The following is a 19,033-nucleotide window of genomic DNA, read 5'->3' as shown; positions in this document are numbered from 1 at the left end:
ACACACACACACATACGCTCTCTCTCTCTGCTACGGCTTCAATTCTGTTTGTGGGTTTCTTCACTGCCGTTGGCAACTCTTTCGTTAAATGTTCGCATTAGTGTTGGACACATTACTGCCTGCCCGTTCACCGATGCACTAAATGGTCAGCTTTTGGTCAGCTCCAAACAGTTGCAAAGTGCGCAACTTATCACATTTGACATTTGACGACAAACTCTCCTTCCCCCCCCCCCCCCCCTCCAGGCCACTCTGGTTGTCCTTACTGACGCAAAACTCAAAAGCTTTTCCAAGCTGTTCCAACTGTTTTCCGTGTTTCGTGTGTGCATTCCATGATTGCATTTACGCTTGCGACACACACACACAAACACCAATTGGGGTTATGAAACGAATTCCTCATTCTCGTTGCTGTCCATCTCTCTCTCCCTCTCCCCATATCCCCCATTCTGCAACTGACAGATCTCACCCACTATGGACGATAAATGATCTCTCTTCGGTCGTCTGTTCACGCGCGCCGTTTTCCCTCCGCGTCGCTTTCGAACTTTCGGACTTTTCGGCCGGTGCCGCCACGGAGGATGGCCATGTTGTTCGAACATTAATCCCAGCGAAAAACTGAACGTGTTACGGGCGTGTGTAGTTATTGGAGTGCACACATATACACCACCCCCACCACGGGCGGATAGGAGATGCGACGAAGGGCCAACTAATTATGTCGGGCTCGCTCGCACGCTCTCTTGACCATTGGCCTCACCCGCGTGGGCATAAGGGCGTAATGGGCAATAACACGAACGGTTCGTTTCGTTTGTTTGTTTATTTGTTTATGGGTACTGGGTGTTTGTTTGTATGTGGCTGTGTGTGTGTCTGTATGGTCCATTTTGCTGCTGTCCCTGCCGAGAGGATTGCAATTGGGGCGGCTGCAGCAGCACTCGAGAGCGTGCAGTAAAAATAATGCGAACTTGTGTGGGCTACACATTACACACTTGGTCGTCGCTGCAATTTCATCGGGACACACACACACAGAGCAACTTTATTCGACGGCAAACACATCCTGTCCGAATGGTTGTCTCCTCCGCCATATCCCGCCATGCAAGGCAGACAGACGGAAGGAAACGGAAAGGAATTAATTGGAATTTTTTGACCACAATTTAATTTGCTCCGGTCAGTTCGTCGTCGAAGGGTATGGGTGACAGAGTGAGACACACACACACAAACACACTCAGTTAGTGGTAGTTGGAGTCAAAATAAATGTCCCTTATGGGGAGATGAAAGTAACGGAAAAAGGCGTGACAAGTGGATGGGTGAAGCCCATAACCACAATAAGGACAATAAAAGGCGTTAACTGGTGTCAATCGGGGCAATAAACCCCCCTTCTGCAACCGAAGGCATCAGGAAACTTCGGAGGAGAGACATAAGTCGGCAAAAATCCACTCCCACCGACCCGGGGAATGTGTTGTGGGCATCAACATTCCAGCGAGGCTGTGGCGTTGGAGTTGGAGAGTTGGATGTCTGTTCCGAATTTATAGACTCTTTCCTATGTGTCCTATATCGGTGCAAGTGAGGAGAAATGCGAAGGGTATTGGAGAGACGAGCCCATTTACTCTGACGGTCGCTTTAAGTTATTCGCTTAGGGCAGCCGCAGTTTAGACTCTTGGCACAGCTGAAGTTAATGCTCCACAATGTTCGTCACACTGGTCCGATTCGCTGCTTATTGGTTCTCTAAATGTGTGCTCTGTGCCCGGGGGGACACATCGATTCGAGACGATGATCCGTTCCATCGGTTACCCTCTTTGAATGGGCTTTCTTTTTTTTTTAGTTGAAAGCTTTCGAGCTGAAGCAGCAAAAGTTGAAGCTCCTATTTTTTTTGTTGGTTATTTCCATCGTTTTTCAATAGCTTCAATACAGTATCATTCACTAAACGATGTCCCACACACACACCGCCCGTCACAGCGCTTTTTCTAGCGCCGTAACGTTGGCCACCAGGCGTCTCCATCGAGGTTGGAGCAAATCCCTCCGCCACCCCCCCGCTCTAACCCCGGTATCGAGTTTCACCGTGCGGAACGGATTCTAATGGATGATGGATTGTGTGCCATCTCTATGACGCGCCTCCCACTAGCTGCTTGGTGGTGGACGACGCCACCGCACTTTCTAACTATGTGTGTGTGCGTTTGTGTCATCCCAAAACTCATTAGACGACGGACAGATAAATGAACTATCCCCATGGAAACCCTGGTGGTTCGGGCTGCTCCTGCCGAACGAACGGGATATTGTTTTGTTTTGTGTTTGTTTTGTCCGCCGCGTGGCAGCAGCACCAAGCGTTCCATTATCAGGGGGAAAAAACAAAACCAAAAACACGGTTGGATAATTTGCGCTGACAGCAAAAAGAAGTGTTTTCGTTCGATCTCTCTCTCTTTTTCTCTCTCGCTTAAAATTGATCACGCTGTAATCCGCCCCGTCATCATTGCCATAATTCAATGAATCCGCTAGTCCGGTGGATGGTCCCGTTGCGAGCCAATCAATGAATCAATGCTCGTGCTTCAGCGCCCAATTAGAGCAATTCCAGGGTGAGATTGATTCCTTGGCGAGGAGAAGAAGCAGGAGCAGGTCTGCTCAGCGTGTGTCTCTGCATCTTGCTGACCTTTCGCGTCCTTCGGATTTTGGCAAGAGGGACGTGTAATGCGTAACACGTATGATGTGTGGGAAGAAGGGCTGGGTTATATTAACACTTTGGTGATCGTGATGCCTCTTCCCGCCGTGTCGCCGTGAGGCGACGGGAATGCGATTGTTTGTGGGTAAATATGTGTTGCCTTCTTTAGTGTCCTCCCCCAGCAGCAGCAGCAGCAGCACCCTCCACCTGCTCGTGCTGTGGATAAAATGGGTATGATTTATTTTTACCAATCGAGGGGTGGAGCGAGAGAGAGAGACATCTTTATGCCCGACCGAATTCAATTCCGATCATTCTGCAGGAAGAGAGGCGGGGTAAAGGGGAAGAGAAACGCATTGACTCTAATTAGGATGATTGAACGACATGGCATGGGCGCATGGTGCAGTTGTAGAAGGGAAGTGAGGGTTGTATTCGGTATCGGTTATCCGAGCCCACGCTGCCGGGACGGACAGGCTGTCCCGTCGTTTGATGGACATCTCAAAAAGGCAGCCGTAAAAGGGGGTCATTTCGCTGCATGAAGGCATCACACACAAAAAAATGGCCCACAGAGTCCTGTCATTCTCCGTTGCCCAAGAGCCAAAGTGAGCTAGAGAGGCTTGATGGAGAAAAGTGTTGTCACCATGGAGAGACTGTAACTAATTCCAGCGATGTTCTTCAACGCTTGCAGCAGAGCGTTCGCATTGGGGCCCAATCGTCACAACCAGGTTGCCGTAGAGCAACAACGGTTCATTCAGCATCAATTAAATGTACGTACAGCTGGTTGGGCCGAGGGGGCTCTTCTATTTGCCGGCAGAGGCTGAGCAGAAAAGTATGAATGTTTGACGTATCGATTTCTCCAAAGGTGCAACTGTAATTAATACAGGCGAGAAATAGTCTCCAGGACACGTCAATCCTACGCTATTTTCGTAGTAAATCAGCTAGCATGTCAGGTTGAAGGGTTATTTAAAGGGTAGCAGGTATAAAGAGGAGCTCATGCTAAATAGAGACGTTTTATCGTTCGAATATCATTTAAAAAAACACTAAGAAACCTTTAAAAAACGTTCCAGTCAAGCTTGGAAGACGTTTTTCCCCAAAAATCCAAGCCAAACTGTTGTCACAGTGAGCTTCCATGGTCGTCCACCGAAATTCAATTAAAGCTTGTATGTTTCTCCACTCGTTCTCCTCTCGTTCGGGGAGGGGAGCCCGCCTGCTGCTCATCAGTCGAGATAAATTAGAAGGAAATGAAACATAAATTACGGAAATGAGCAAAACAAAAGCCAAAGCGACGGTGAGAATCTGCAGCAACAACTGGGATGGGAAGAAGGTTGCAAAGAAACTAAAAAAAAAGCACAAACAAAATCCACCGAAAATGCGACAGACTTATTCAATTACTTCGATTCGCTCGTTCGGTGGTGTGTGTGTGCCGGCTCGGCGGGTGGTGGTGTTTGTTGTAGTAGTACGACGCATTCCGATGGGCGGAAGGAGTTAATTTTCGCATCAAGTCAAAGCCAGTTTCAATCAGTGGTCGGATTGTGCGGCGGAGCACTGGGACTGGGTGTTGAAAACTGCTGCTTCCTACGGGGAACGGTAATCTTCGTCTTTGTTTTTTTCTTGTCTTATCTCTAACATGGACAAATAAATTATCTTGTTATAGATTACAGAGCGGGAGAAATAGAGAGAGAGCAGAAGAGAAAGGGAGAGGGAATACGCACACACCTATTGCCAGCTTCCTTCCCAAAGCTCCCCCATGTGGCGCTGGTTCTTATCCTCATTATCACTCTCTTTGCTTAGGATAAAATAGGGGAAAGGGGCATTTGGCTAAAGTTTATGTCCATTTTTTTGTACTGCTTTGCCTTTTCCTTCCTCCGTTAAACATCGCTTAGATAAAGTTTGGCTAACCAAAGTCGTAGGGAAAAGTTTCCGCAGCAAGCCCAAAAAGAATCCAACAAATTATTCTGCTCGCATCGGCCGAGGCCCGCTGGCCAACTGAGTCTCCCTGAGAAAGTTCTCCCGGCTTCCCGTCAAATGACACACACCCGGAGCCAAAAGCGAACCACCGCCAGCAGCAGCCGGGGAATTGATTTTAAAAGGATTATTTTTCCATTAGGGTCCAGCTCAAAATTGAATTCATTTTAATCAATGGAAACCCGGCGGGAAGCTGTTTTTTGGTGGCCCTAATTTTTTTTTCCTGACGTTCCCTCTGGAACAGTCCCTCGCATACCGAAACACCACTCCCGAAACGAGTGAGTGTCCTGTAGTTTGTGGGATGATTTTTCGTTTCCCAGTTTGTAGTAAGAGCAGCAGAGCTCTTCTCTGTTTTTGTGTGTCCGTTGTGCTTTGTATTCCTCTTTGCCGGATGTTCCAGTTTTTCGTTTGATCCCGTGTGTGTCATCGGAATGTCGGTCGGTGTGAAAGTACGCCATGATGACATTTTGAAACCGGACGGATCAGTTTGCCGGACTCTGGGGGATGTAGATTGACAACAAGACGAAAAAATAAACATAATGTCGTAGCGCATAATTGGCAGCAGAATAAATGGAGCATAATGAGAGGGAGGGAGGGGGGTGCGAGAGAAGTGGAAATTTGGGACAAACCAACAACAAAAAAAGCATGGAAAATGTGTCAATAATTATCGGACGTACGGCTTCGTGGAGGCAGTTTTTGGGGCTTATCAGGGAGAGGATGCTCTAGAATCTAATAAGCATCCGTTTTCGTGTCTCTTTTTTCGAGGCTCGTCAACAAACGATTGGTGGATGAAAAGCTCGTTTTTTTGTATTTTCTAATTCATTATGGAGTGGTTTTTCGGGGTCTTAAAATGTGAGAATCCATTCACGCATAGAGAGCTGGTGTAATTACTGCTCGATTGCAAGTGTGATCCGAGTGAAAATCATAAGCTTAAATAATCCACCACAGCACAGAAGAACTTGCAATAGGAGAAGCAGCAGGAGAAATACAATTTGCGATGACCACGCTGGGAACTCCCCAATCATTTACAGACCTGAAAGAAGAAACCAAGAAATAAATGGGAAAACGAGCATAGAGAAGAAGAAAAACAACGAAAAGACTTCTACAGACGACCATCAAATTAATCATTCACACACACAGGGAAGGCAAAAGAACGGGGCGCGAGTAACAGACCATAGAGAAGACGAAAGGTGTGGTGTAAATTTTCACGGCAGTGGTGATCCCTGGAGCGAGTTTTCCGGCCTTGCCGTCTTGTGGAGAGACTTTATTTGCTTTCGGTTGTTGGTTCTATTTTCCTTTCCTGTTTCGTTTCATCTGAGTCTGAGACACAGGACCTCAGCGGCAGCTGGTGGTGGTGAAGCTGGCCTGGCCTGGCAGGGAAAGAGTATATATCAAGCAAGCAGCGACGCATTCGCGCCAGATTGGGTCCCCATAGCTAGCGGAAGTAGTGGCCTCCGGGAGGACGCATGAAGAACTGTTGGCTTCGTAGATAAATAATAAGCAAAACAGTTGGCATGGAACGGAAAAGGATTGGTCATCGTGTTGGGCGGCGGTGGTCCCCCTTCGTTGTGTTGTGCTGGCCTGCAAATGTTGACAGTTTTCCGAGTTATTGCATTTTCCCAGGATGATCTCTGAGAGCGCCCTCTCTTTCGCTGGCTGTGTGAATCCTTCGGTGAAATAGTGGAGGAGAAGGTTATGTGTCATTTCCCAAGAGTTTGGGTTCCATTCCAAGAAACCAAAGTGCTCCTGCCAGAGAGCTCCCGAACTGAACCTGCTGGTCAGTTCATTAGAGTGTTGGGAAATTTATGCTTTCATTCATAAATTAAACGTCCCCGAGTGGCACTGGCATCTTTGGTCGGGTTTTCTCTATCTCCGGAAGGAATTCTTGCGCTTGCCTTTAAAATTTATCCAAAGAAGCCTGAAACGCTGCTTAAGAAGGAGTTTACCAACACCATACCATCGTAGGGGGTTACAAAAAAAACAAACTCCCGCACACCAAAAATCAATCAATCATCAACCGGAGTGCGTACAGACGTAGCGAAAGAGAGCAGGAATTAGGGACCAACGCGTAAGACGACGACGTTATCGCGTGAAGTTTGCCATTTTCCGGGCGGTTTGAAAAGTGCGGCTCCTTTTACCTTTCATTATCGATCGAAACCGACCACAAGCAGCGCGCCCGTAGTAGATTTCATTTAACAAATGCCGATTTTTCTCTTTTCCGATGAAAAGAAGGCCGCAATTTGAAAGAAATTGAAACTACCCACCATTCACACTCCCTCTTTGGCAGCGCGTTTGAAGAAGCAATGCGATCGATTATCGTCTTTGCTGACATCGTTTCCAGAAGCCTTGGTAGGTTGAATCTAATGAAGATGGAGAACGCGCATTCCGTAATTCATTCTAAATGTCCGCGACTCTCACGTGACAAGAGGTACAAGAGGTGGAGTGTGTGATTAGGGGAAGGAAGCACACTGAGTGGAGTCGTCAGTATAGAGCCTTTATGTCCATAAACCATCGCTCTCTACGTTGAATTTTAACAAACGACCATCCGCAGGGACCCATTCTGGGGCGGGCTCGGGGATGAAAAATGGTTCCAAAAAGCGGTCGACTGTTGAGTTTTCGCTTCTGGTGGCATTTAAACAGCCACATATGTCTCGTCGTGCTCTTGCCATGTGGTGTGTTTGTTGATAACGTCAAAACGTTGCTCTGTACATAGCCGCGCGTGTATGAGGTGGACTTAGTTGACTTCTTCGCTGTGTAACGCTGCGCGTATTGAGACCATCGACGTCGTCAACTTGCACCGACATTAGTGGAAGGTTTTTGGGCTGTTTGGCTCTACACACAAACACACCGGGGTTGACCAAACCCCGATATGAGCGAGCAATGTATGTATGCTCCACACATAACCACCTCTCCTCAGTGTGCAGTGCACAGGCATCACAAAAGAATGGAATTTTAATCCTTCTTAAAGCAGCTCATAAGCTCCGTGTGGCACTGGAAAACATGGAGTCGGCGATGACGACCACGATGCCAGTCGCATCACGCGTCACGAAGAGGGATTCAAATCAACATTGACAACAAACTTCTTCGTATATATATGCCTTACTATCCTACCAGTCTCTTGCCTGAGCAACATCATACTCCAAGACCACGTCAAAATCGTCGTGGTGTGGTTCCCCGCCGACCGTTCTTGAGGTATTGGCGGCTCCACTTTCTCCTACACGCGCGCCCCTCGTTGTCCCGTCGCTTTTACTCCCACGACGGGCTGTGACGAAATGTGACTATTGTTTCTGACAGCAGTTCTGCCGCTGCTACGGTCTACGGTTGGCTTTTTATGTAACGCTCGCGCAAAAGCAACTCGAGTGGAAATGTGGCCGGGCGGAAGGAAGGATTGTTTTTCGACCCACTGACTACTACCCGCTGTTATGAAGGGTAAAACATGGAAGAGGGGAAGCACAGGAGCACAACGAGGGAAACAGACTTTCACGTTTGCTGCAATGTTTCGCACAAACCCTCCAAACCCCACCAATGCGTCTCTCTCTCGGTGGTACTATGAGAAGGAAAAATTGGAAAACTCAACGTGCGGTTGTGTTGGTGTGGTGTCTAGTTTACACTCCAGCACAAGTGATAAATCGCTTTTCTCATATCCACCCGACTCTCGCACTTTGCATGTGTGTTGGTAAAACACGGTCCCTATATCAGTGTGTGAGTGCAGACTGCGCAGAAGTCACCCCTTGAAGCACGCACACACACACAGAGCCAAAAAACCGTCGGACAGCAACCCTTGTAGGGATGTGGTGTACCATAGTAGGCTGCTTTCCATCGGGGTAGGGGTTGAATTTTCCTTCCCTTCATGTTTGGGCCGTGTCGTTACACTCACTCACACACTGACAGGATGCGTTTGTATTGGTAGGATTTATTTGGTAAAGGATCAAGCGTACAACTGTCGCCGTTCTCGTGGTACGGCGGACGGTCGTTTAGTTGATGCTGTACCACCGAGAAAGTAGCAAGCCAAGCAAGAGCCCCCCGAGTCCATGAAAACGCTTAAAGTTTGGGAGATTCGGAAGCCCTATTGAAGTTTTCATTTAACTATTGTTTGTGACATTTCGAAGAAGTGTGAAACGTTGCTGTTCGAAGGAAACTCCTCGTGCTTTGAAGCAAAAGAGAGAAGGACTTGTGCGAATTTTCTTTTACGTAAGATTTTCCTTTACCGTGAAGCTGGGTATGCCCCTTTTTTATCGGTAGGCATTGGAAAAAGTATACTCCTCTCTTTGTGTGTGTCTGTATGTGTGTGTATGCTTCTCTGTGTAAACGATAAGTACAGGAGGATAATACGATTATAGGTGGTGAATCCCTTCCGTAAATATCGGCGTGTAATGCCCGCTGCCGTGTGTCGGTGGTATGTGTTGGTAACCGTGTCGGGTGTGTCGTGTTGTGTGTATCGTATCACCGGCGCACTACTACCACCACGACACTACTCCCTCATTCCCTTTTCCGCAAAGTGGCTTGAGTGGGGGAAAGAAGAAAGGAATGGAAACGTTGTGTTTTTCCTCCAAAATCAACTCCCCGTAAAATGCTTTCCAATTGTAAAGTTGGTGCGGTTCGGGTGAACTAAAAAGACGGAGGAAAAACTAACCTTAAAAAACTCGAACGATTGATTTCACCTCAGCTGTCACACGCGAAACTATGCTGCATTTAATTAAGTGAAAGTGACGGCGGATAATTTGAAACGGCGGCTGGAAAAGCGGTGCGCAATCGAACTCTAACACACACAGACGCGCGCGCGTGCGGTGGAAAAATAAAGTAAAAATGTGTACAAGCAAATGGTGAGTTTCTGTAATTTTTACCTATTCGAAGCTTTCGGCACTTACTACTAAATCCTTTCGCCTGATTGAATTGATGCCAGTTGGATGTAACAACAGTATTTTCGGTTAAAGTGCTCCCGTTTTTTTCAAAACACATCACCGTTAATCCCACTTTTCATTCAACCTGAACTACTACCACGTACCGGAAAACGTTACTTCCAACTCCTCCTATCAGGGGAAAATTCCATTTTGTCTCTGTTTGAGTGTAGGCAAAAAGGCCCGAGAATGAGAATAATGGAGAAGAGATGTGCCTAGGGGGGAACCGAACTCTCTGGTACTGGAAGTTAATGAGGCTTGACGACTAAACGGGGTACATCCGGGGCAGGTTGGGTGCTGGGTTACCGTTTTTTTTTTCTTGCCTCGATTAACCAGGAAAATCGAATTTACCCCACGGCTGGGTAATGATGATCGTATCCTCGTACCTCAATCTGATTATTCCGGGAAGATAGTAGAAAATATTTAAGGTGAAATTTGAAAGAATCACTTTAACCTTCATTCAAACCAAACAAACGAATTCCAAACACGCCAATACTGGGAAGGACACGGAATGCTAAGAAATTAAGGTTTGACCAAAAAAAAAGAATAGAAAAAGGGACTCCTTGTTGATTTGTTTCCTCGGCTTTTTTAGGAAAGATGTCATCTTGTCCTCAGCAGGTTGCCATCTTTTGTAAAGAAAAAAGCAACAAACAACAACAGCGTGTTGAAAATGGATAAAGTTGTGCAAAATCGTCTCCGCTTCGGCGCTTCCCCTTCCTTCCTTCTTTATCCTGCTCAAGAAGTGTCCTTCCGGCATTCGCCCAAAGACGAGCGTGTTGTGTACGTTGTTCTGTGTGCAAATTATGATAATTTTATGCATCTCGCTTTGGTGGCCTTTTTGGAGAAGGGCCTTAGCTTTCTGTGTGATATTTTCTCACCATGCGCGCGCTCTACCTTTCAAGAGGATGAAAGGGAGCGATCCGCCCTATATCCTATTTTTCTGCCGAATAAGCAATAAATTCAATTCAGGCAGCAGGTATGCAAAACTCTATCTCGCCGCCTCCACATAATGGATTGATTTTGTGAGGTGCTCTGAAGCCCGCCCACCACCCATGTGTTGGAAAATTCACATCATAACATCACCCTCCGGAGCAAATGGTTTAGTTAGGCCAGCCCTAAAATTAAATCAATTAAAACAATCGCTGCAGTTGCGTGGTTGGGGGGTATGGTGGAGCGTATGTCCCTTCGGTGTCCAACTCGTCGACACCTCTGAGTGTGCAGTGTGTGTGTCGGTTTATTTCCGGTACACACGGTCGTAGTTTGCAAACCCTTTTCGAAACAAAGCCTTAGTACGAGAGGTGTGCGTCCACCACGGGCAACATCCGTGTGTCGTCGTTATCGTCACTCACCCCACACACCGGGGGTTTTTTGTGCTAAAATCCGTCCGCCCTTCTGCAGAGCTCTGCAACCGAGTGCATCCGCCGTCGTCGTCACACACGTTGAGTTGTTGCACTGCTGGATAAGCAAGCGCGGGGGATCGATAAATTTGCATTAAGAATGGCGTCTCCCTTATCGTCGTTATCCACACCGGTGGAAATGCCGATAAAGTAGAGCCACCGGGCTGTGTTGGGCGGTGACCACACATCATCTCCCACACAGAGTATAGATGCATTATTTATAGAGCAATTGGCATTGCATGTGTGCAAACACCAATATACCCGCAACAACGCAATGTGGACACTCAGGTGTGGGTGTGTGTCCCAGATATTCAGGTATGATTTTCAGTCAACAGGTTGTTCATTGATTCGATGGGTTTTGATGAATTGAATATCCATTGGGAGTGTTGTTCCAGGGCAGCATATACCACCGTTGAGAAGATAAAGATGTCGGTGTACTATCTCGCCTATGATGCTCCAATCAATAAACAGATCCTTTTGAAGTGTCGCTGTGTTTTGCGCTCAGCGCGACCCCAATCTTGGAAAGTTTTCGTCACGTTCGTTAACAGTAAACATGGCCTCCTCGATGCAACACGATACAGCGCGCACCTAACGACCCACTACTCAGCCAGCAGAACAGAGTGTGTGTGCCATCTCGATGGGTTTTTGTCGAAGCGCAAATATTGAACCGATAAACGTCGGAAGAATGGAACGGATGGCTTCCGTTTTGTGTGTGTGTGTGTGTGTGTCTGTGGCTCGGTGTGGAAAATGTGTATTAAATAACACACAAACACACACGCACACACACCATCGGTAGGTGTAGGTGAAGGCAACACTGGTGTGTCTGCAATCGATAGGACGTTTCGTTCGGTAAACGGCTCCTGCCGCTGATACACCGGATCAAAGCTCGGCTCGAGTGCAGACTCTCCCCCCCCCCCCTCCCCCCAAGCAGGGCCTGTTTGTGATGGTTTAGAAATTAATCCTCGGGTTAGGTGTGTTTGTTGTTGCAGCACCAAGCAAGCGAGCATTATATTACAAACTTGCCAAAGAAAAGCTCTCCCCGTTCAGTCTGTTAGTTTGTTCGCTCACATTTGTAATTACCAAGAAAAGCCAGGCGAACACGACTCGCGAAGGAAGCAATTTAAGGTCCGTCAGAAGATGGTTTTTAAAGCATTTGAAACGATGTTACGCGCAGAATATACTGTGTGTCTTAGTAGTTTTGCTACCAACCGGTTACTCCTGCCTCTATGATCTCTTCTTTTTCCTCCCTCCCGCGCCGAGACCGGAACACGGCAGTAAAGATGCCGAGAAGAATGGAGGTACTCTTCCTTCCGTTTGCTGCTGTGTCGTCTTGCCGCCGAGACAGCAAAATATCGGCAGTTACCCTTTATTTTTTGTGCACAATTGCCGGATTATTATCCCTTCGACGGTTGTTGCTTCCATTGCTTCCTTTCTTCCAGGGGGGGTAGAGTGGTATCGCAGGTCCCTCACAGCTCTTGACATCTAGCCCTAATGCTGTGGGATCGGGCAAAAGAATTGTTCTCTGTGCTGTTTTCTCCCGCTCCTTTTTTCTTCTTCTTCGCCTTCATTCGATGTGTCTCTCTGTGTGTCTGCTGGAAAGCGTTTGAATGTTGCTAATCTTTCACCTGCAAAATACTGTGTTACTGCACAAACACTGCCCAAGCTAGGACGAGTTCAAAAAGAACCTCAAAAAGAACACGGAGACGAGTGACACACCGAACCCCCCGCTTCATGGAAAAGCGCTTTTGCAAGCTGTTTTCTTATCAGCTTCAAAGGGCAATGGCCGTAAAAGCACTTGAGAAACCACCGTGGCCGTGGGGAGGGACAAAAGCCCTTCCCCCTAGAAGAAGCTTTTCGGCTGCTTGCCAATAACCATTCATCTTTGCCTGTCTTGTCGGTTTTCGGCCCTGCTACAATCGAACATTTTCATGTGCTCCTGTTCAATGGGGAAATGAATTTATATTCTCTCTCTTTATTCCGTTTCGAAATGGACATGGGGATTTTGCTCCGTACCGCTTCGCTTTTCTTTGACGCCGAGATGACAAGAAAGGAGACCGACTTTGACACCTTTTGAAAAACTCATCCAAGTAGCGCTTTGCTTTGTCGGGTTGGCTGTGTGTGCATGTGGCGCTGCTTGCCAACGAAAAGAAGGTTCTGCAGGAAAAAGGAAGCGGCTTCCTTGGGTGTGCGCAGGCGTCTCTTCCGTTGTTATGGTGACAATGGTGACGCTGCCGATGGAGAGATGGAGAGATGGATGGATGATGGTTGGTTGGTGTTCAACATGCTGCTGCTGCTGCTGCCCCATTCGAGTGGGCTAGTTTTGATGTCTATACGGCTTTCGATGACAGTTTGCTGGAAGAAAGTGTGGCGACGGATGTCTATCGGGGGTGTGCTTGATAGCTTTTTCTTATCGCTGGTGTGTGGTCCATGGTTAGGAAGTAGGAAGGCATGATGAAGAAAGGTGAGCGCCTTGGTTGTCGTCCTTTTGGACCTGGCGACGCAGTGTGTTTCAATTAATTTCTACGACCGGAAGTGTGACACTTCAGCACGAGCAGCCATCTCTCTTTATCTCTATCTCTCTCTCTCTCTCTCTCTCTCTCTCTCTCTCTCTCTGAGAATGGTTTGAGGTGTTCGGAGATGTATTCTTCGTACAAAGCACAAGATGTCTTCCGTTGGAGACATCACTGTATTGCTTGTTGAACACCACAACAGTTGCCTGAAGGAACAGAAGCTTGCTTTCTCCGAATACTAACCCACCAACAGCTCCCACAAGAGCTGCCCTCGGTATTGTGCCATCTTCCTGCCGAAAAGTGAATAATCACATTAATCCCACCTCTGCGGTGTCAGATTAGGAAAATAAAATTAATGAACAACGGTCGGTTGGTTGCCTTGGTGCTCGTGTGGGCGCCGATAGTTCCGCCAGCTTTTGGCTTCTGCTCGAAGCGCTCCAGATACACAACACTCCCCATGAATCACACGCCTGTGGTGTTGTTGGAGCGGGGCCGCTCTGTGGAAGTGCTTAAATCCAATAGAATAATAATGGGTGGACCATTTTTCAGCCAAAGTCCATAAACGATAATGAGAAGCACAAGGACATTCTCACAACGGGCGACGTCAAGCGGTTTTCCATCAGCGGTTCCACCCCCCCCCCTCGCCTCCCACACCTTTGCTCCAGATCTCCAAGTGTTTCCCGCGCATCCCGGAATTCGTCTCGTTTCCTTCCGCATCGTTATCGATTTATCGAGTGTAGCGTGTTGTAGCGGCACAGGACGACTGACTGGAGGCGGAGTGGCCGGACTCTTGTTGTGAGGCACTCTCACACTGCTGCTTGTAGAGCACGATTTATAGCCTCCCGCCATTTTCGATGGTAACATATTTTAATGTAACGACTAATTTTCCACTCCACTGCAGCAACTTCTCGAGGTGGGGGGAGGCTTAAGCATCTGGTTCCCCTTCCAGCACAATCCAGGAGCGAAAGGAACCGAAGATTAACCCCAATGTTGCTGGGCATGAGTGGCTTTCCTTCCTGCAGAGTTTTCGCCGGAAGAGCTGCTAGTGGCGCTGAACGGAGCTGCGCTCAACTTTTGCTTATCAGGTTCGGGAAAAACGTGGAAAGCAAACGAAGAAAAACGTGACTACGATAATGCTTCGTGACTTACGCGACACTTCTTGGGTGCGTGTTTGTGCCGCATGGAGAGGGGCTTCAGACATCCATCACACGGTGTGTAGTTGGCTCTTCACGGCTCGGTGGAGTGATTCCCCCCTGCTGGGGACTGGAGCAGAAGGGAAGAACGTTAAGAACACCGCTTGATGCGCTTTTTATCGGCCGTTTGCTGCTGCTGCTGCTTGTTGTTGCGGATTTTTAAGCGTAATGTGTTCCGAGCTGCTGAAATCATTCGAGCACAATCGCGAGGCCGCGTTTCGCCATCGATCGATGATGCATCTCGCTTTCGTGGCCCGTGCCCATTCCCTCCTTCCTTCGTGGTGTGACGGTCGAGGACGGATTTTATTTGTCCGCGTTTTGCAGTCCTTTTGCGGATACACACACACACACATGCAAGCGCGCGTGGCCATAGTGTCCTTTCGCGCAATGGCACTGCGGTTTGTGGAACAGCGGTTGGCACTTGACGCGACTGTTGGAACTGTCTGCCTGGTGACAGGCATTCGACCCTCCCAATTCCATCCCCCCGGACACATATACGATAAATTGTGATTTATGATGCTTTCGACACGCGCTCGCCGAGGAGATGGCAGTGTACGATGCAGCTGATCTGGTGGATGGATCGCTTGCCGCCGTCGCACGCTGTGTTGCGGGTCTTTGCTAACCGCGAACCACAAAACTGTCGCCTGGACAGATGGGCACGGGATAGAAGGGAAGTGGGGGAGGGGAACGAGATGATGCTCCGTTGGTCAATTTATGTGTTTCCAATGTGTTCGGATGATTTTGAGGTTTGACGCTTTTTCTATTGGGAAGTCCATAGTTGAATGGGAAAACGAGCGCTAATGACTGCGTGACGACGAGGTTTGATAAGGAAATAATAGCATTAAACTGGGCCGTTTCTAGTACAATCTGGGTGTGAGCCTGGTGTGTCTATGAAAGGCAGTTCTAATTCTATGGAATTAAATTCAATTGTGTGTTTATTTTCTATTGATTTCAAACAAACAAAACTAATGATCAACTGCATTTGCATGTTCTCTTCTATTTGATGTGCAGCACCGCTAGAGCAGCCACCACCATAGCAGCAGCTCGGGCCGGAGAATGTCCACACTTTCCCTCCGGATCAGCCTCGAGGGAGGCCGGGTGACAAAGACGATCCAGTTCGACCCGAGCACGACCGTGTTCGATGCGTGTCGCATCATCAAGGACAAGTTCGCGGAGGCGGTACAGGGGCAGGCGCAGGAGTTTGGCCTCTTCCTAGCGGACGATGACACCCGGCAGGGCGTGTGGCTGGAGCCGGCCCGCAACCTGGGCTACTACATGCTGCACAACCACGATGTGCTCGAGTACCGACAGAAGCACCGGACGCTGCGCGTGCGCATGCTGGACGGTGCGGTCAAGACGATCCTGGTCGACGATTCGCAGCCGGTGTCGCAGCTGATGGTGGTGATCTGCACAAAGATTGGCATCACCAACCACGAGGAGTACGGGCTGGTGCGCGAAGACCCGGAGGCGCAGAACGAGAACCAGCCCGACAATCGCTCCAACACCGGCACGCTCACGCTGCGTCGCAAGGCGCAGGAGAAGGAGCGGGACGCGAAGATGGAGAGCTTGCGGAAGAAGCTGCGCACGGACGACGAGATCAACTGGGTGGACGTGGGCAAGACGCTGCGCGAGCAGGGCATCGACGAACAGGAGACGGTGCTGCTGCGGCGCAAGTTCTTCTATTCCGACCAGAACATCGATTCGCGCGACCCGGTACAGCTGAACCTGCTGTACGTGCAGGCGCGCGATGCCATCCTAGACGGGACGCACCCGGTCACGCAGGACAAGGCGTGCGAGTTCGCCGGCATACAGGTGCAGATCCAGTTCGGGGACCATAACGAGGCGAAACATAGACCCGGATTCCTGGAGTACGTATTGATTTTGTGTTTGTGTTTTGTGAATTGAACCAAATCTAATGCTTTTTGCTTGTTTTTTTGCTTCCCCCCCATTCACAGTTTGCGAGAGTTTCTACCTGCCTCGTACGTGCGCACGAAGAACATTGAGCGGAAAATATTCGCCGAACACCGGAAGCACGTCGGGCTGTCCGACCTGGACGCGAAGTACGAGTACACCAAGACGGCCCGCGAGCTGCCCACGTACGGTGTGACGTTTTTCCTGGTGAAGGAGAAAATGACCGGCAAGAACAAGCTCGTGCCCCGGCTGCTGGGCGTCACCAAGGACTCGGTGCTGCGGTTGGACGAGACGACGAAGGAGATCCTGAAATCGTGGCCGCTGACGACCGTGCGCCGGTGGGGCGCGTCGCCCAACACGTTCACGCTCGATTTCGGCGATTACGCCGACTCGTACTACTCGGTGCAAACGACGGAAGCGGAACAGATCGTGCAGCTGATCGCCGGCTACATCGACATCATCCTGAAGAAGAAGCAGGCAAAGGACCACTTCGGCATCGAGGGCGACGAGGGCTCCACCATGGTGGAGGAAAGTGTCGCACCGTCAAAGTAAGCACCGCTCGGACTGTGTGAAACGTTCTCTAAGAATGGCCATTCCATGGATGGGGTGCTTTGAAGCAGACGATAAAGTTTTAGTGCCATTTGCGTGCTCAGTGGCTGGCGTGCAAACAGCTGCTGATAAGCGAACAGGCGGCACTGTGAATGCATTCTAAATCATTTATTTTGCACCATTTTTATCGCCTTCTTCTAAAGCAAACCTGTGTGAATGGACTATGGCGTTGATTTTGTAGAATCTTTCAATAATGTTCACGATCCAATGTGTTCCTGTTCTTTCTGCTTCCAGAGCTACCTTCCTGCAGCACGAGGAGACGAACAAAGGTGGCAAGGTGGAAACCCATTCCATCGCTAAGCCCGCCATCATGCGCGGAACTGACGGTAAGCGGCAACGTTTTTCGATGCAATTTGGAAAGAACGCTTTTGTTAGAAAAAATAAAGCTATTCTTTTTATGTTACTGGATTTTCTTTTACGTTTCCATTACAGTCCATAAGTTTTATAATTTAATCGATTTTGTTTTCTTTCTTTTCTTTTTCTTTTTGGTTTCGTTTCCCATTGATGGATTGATCTTCGTGCGCAAAAATCTTTCGTTTCGGTGCTCGCGCGTGACCGGGGTGTGTGTGTGTGTGTCTGTGTGTGTGTGATTGACCCTGTGTTGCTGGCTTCTCGATGACATGCACCTTAGGTGAACGGTCGTACGGTACTGGCGAGATGCAATCGATACAGTACGGTGCCATCGTCGGTCAGGTCAACCTGGCACACCAGCCACCGATGGTGAGGGCAGACAATCTGCGCTTATTACACTTTCCTTTCCGTTAACATACTAACTGAACGTGCTCTGTTGTCTTTCGTCACTCTATGTTGTGGCCCAACGCCCGGGCCGAACGTGTCACGTGTCATGAAGCTTACCCACCACTTTGTTTCGTTTCATCTCGTTTCATGCTGCGTGTAACCATTGTTGTCGTTGTCTACTACTAAAACAAAACATTAAACCCCGTTAACCCCTACGAACCACCAAAAAAACTACCAGACGTAGGTGAATTACAATTTTTCGGTCACCATTTAGCAAACTACTTACACTACTCACATTATCTCACCTACAATCAGTCAAAAATCAGCATCAACTAACACATCACCTACACACACACACACACACGCACACACATACTCACAAACGCATGCAAGAGGAGAGGCAGGAAGCGGAAACTAACGTTGCTTTTATTCATTTCCGATTCCGTCTTTAGTTGCAGCAAACGCGCATCAGTTCGGTACTGTCCGAGCCACAGCGTGCACTGCTCGGGTACATTTCCGCCGGTCAGGATGCGCTCAACCGGGCGGAGAAGGATCTGGAGAGCAAGGTGCAGCTGCCACCGCTCGGTACCGATCCGGGCTCGTTGCAGTGGCGCGAGGAAACGCTCGACACGTCGAAGCAAACCGTCACGACGCATCTGGCCACGATGAATGCGGCGACGGCGCAGGTCGTGACCGCGTCGCAGCCGGACGAGATCGACCACGAGGCGGTCGGTGCGGCCGTGTCGCAGATCACGCAGAGCATCCCGGAGGTGACGAAAGAGGTGCGACTGATTGCCGCCCTGATGGATGATGACTGTACCGGCGATAAGCTGCTGGAAGCGACGCGCAAACTGTGCAATGCGTTTAGCGATCTGTTGCGCTCGGCCGAGCCGGAAAGCAAGGAGCCGCGCCAGAACCTGCTGAATGCGGCGACGCGTGTCGGTGAGGCGAGCGGACAGGTGCTGAGCACGATCGGCGAGGAGAGCGTGGAGAGCCGCGAGCTGCACGATATGCTGCTCGGGCTGGCGAAGGCGGTCGCCAACACGACGGCCGCGCTGGTGCTGAAGGCGAAATCGATCGCGGCCGTGACGGAGGATGAGGCAACTCGCAACAAAGGTAGGAAGCACGGGAACTAGTTTCATACGGAGCGTGATATTAATGTTTGTTTCTTTGT

General features: G+C 49.1%; 1 protein-coding gene across 11 annotated transcripts in view; it reads left to right on the top strand.

Moving 5' to 3' along the window:
* Positions 1 to 19,033, top strand: part of LOC120947460 (talin-2) — a 58,424-nt gene that overhangs the window by 26,356 nt on the left and 13,035 nt on the right. For all 11 annotated transcript variants that reach the window (XM_049606454.1, XM_040362802.2, XM_040362807.2 and 8 more), the window contains 5 exons: positions 15,613 to 16,469; positions 16,557 to 17,060; positions 17,356 to 17,447; positions 17,753 to 17,841; positions 18,312 to 18,975. In XM_049606454.1, coding sequence (XP_049462411.1) covers positions 15,658 to 16,469; positions 16,557 to 17,060; positions 17,356 to 17,447; positions 17,753 to 17,841; positions 18,312 to 18,975 — 2,161 coding nt within the window. In that variant the 5' untranslated portion in view covers positions 15,613 to 15,657. The remainder of the gene's footprint in view (positions 1 to 15,612; positions 16,470 to 16,556; positions 17,061 to 17,355; positions 17,448 to 17,752; positions 17,842 to 18,311; positions 18,976 to 19,033) is intronic.

The sequence above is a fragment of the Anopheles coluzzii genome, chromosome 2, assembly GCF_943734685.1.
Source record: "Anopheles coluzzii chromosome 2, AcolN3, whole genome shotgun sequence".
Classification (NCBI taxonomy): Eukaryota; Metazoa; Arthropoda; class Insecta; order Diptera; family Culicidae; genus Anopheles; species Anopheles coluzzii.
This window is presented reverse-complemented; position numbering and strand designations above follow the sequence as displayed.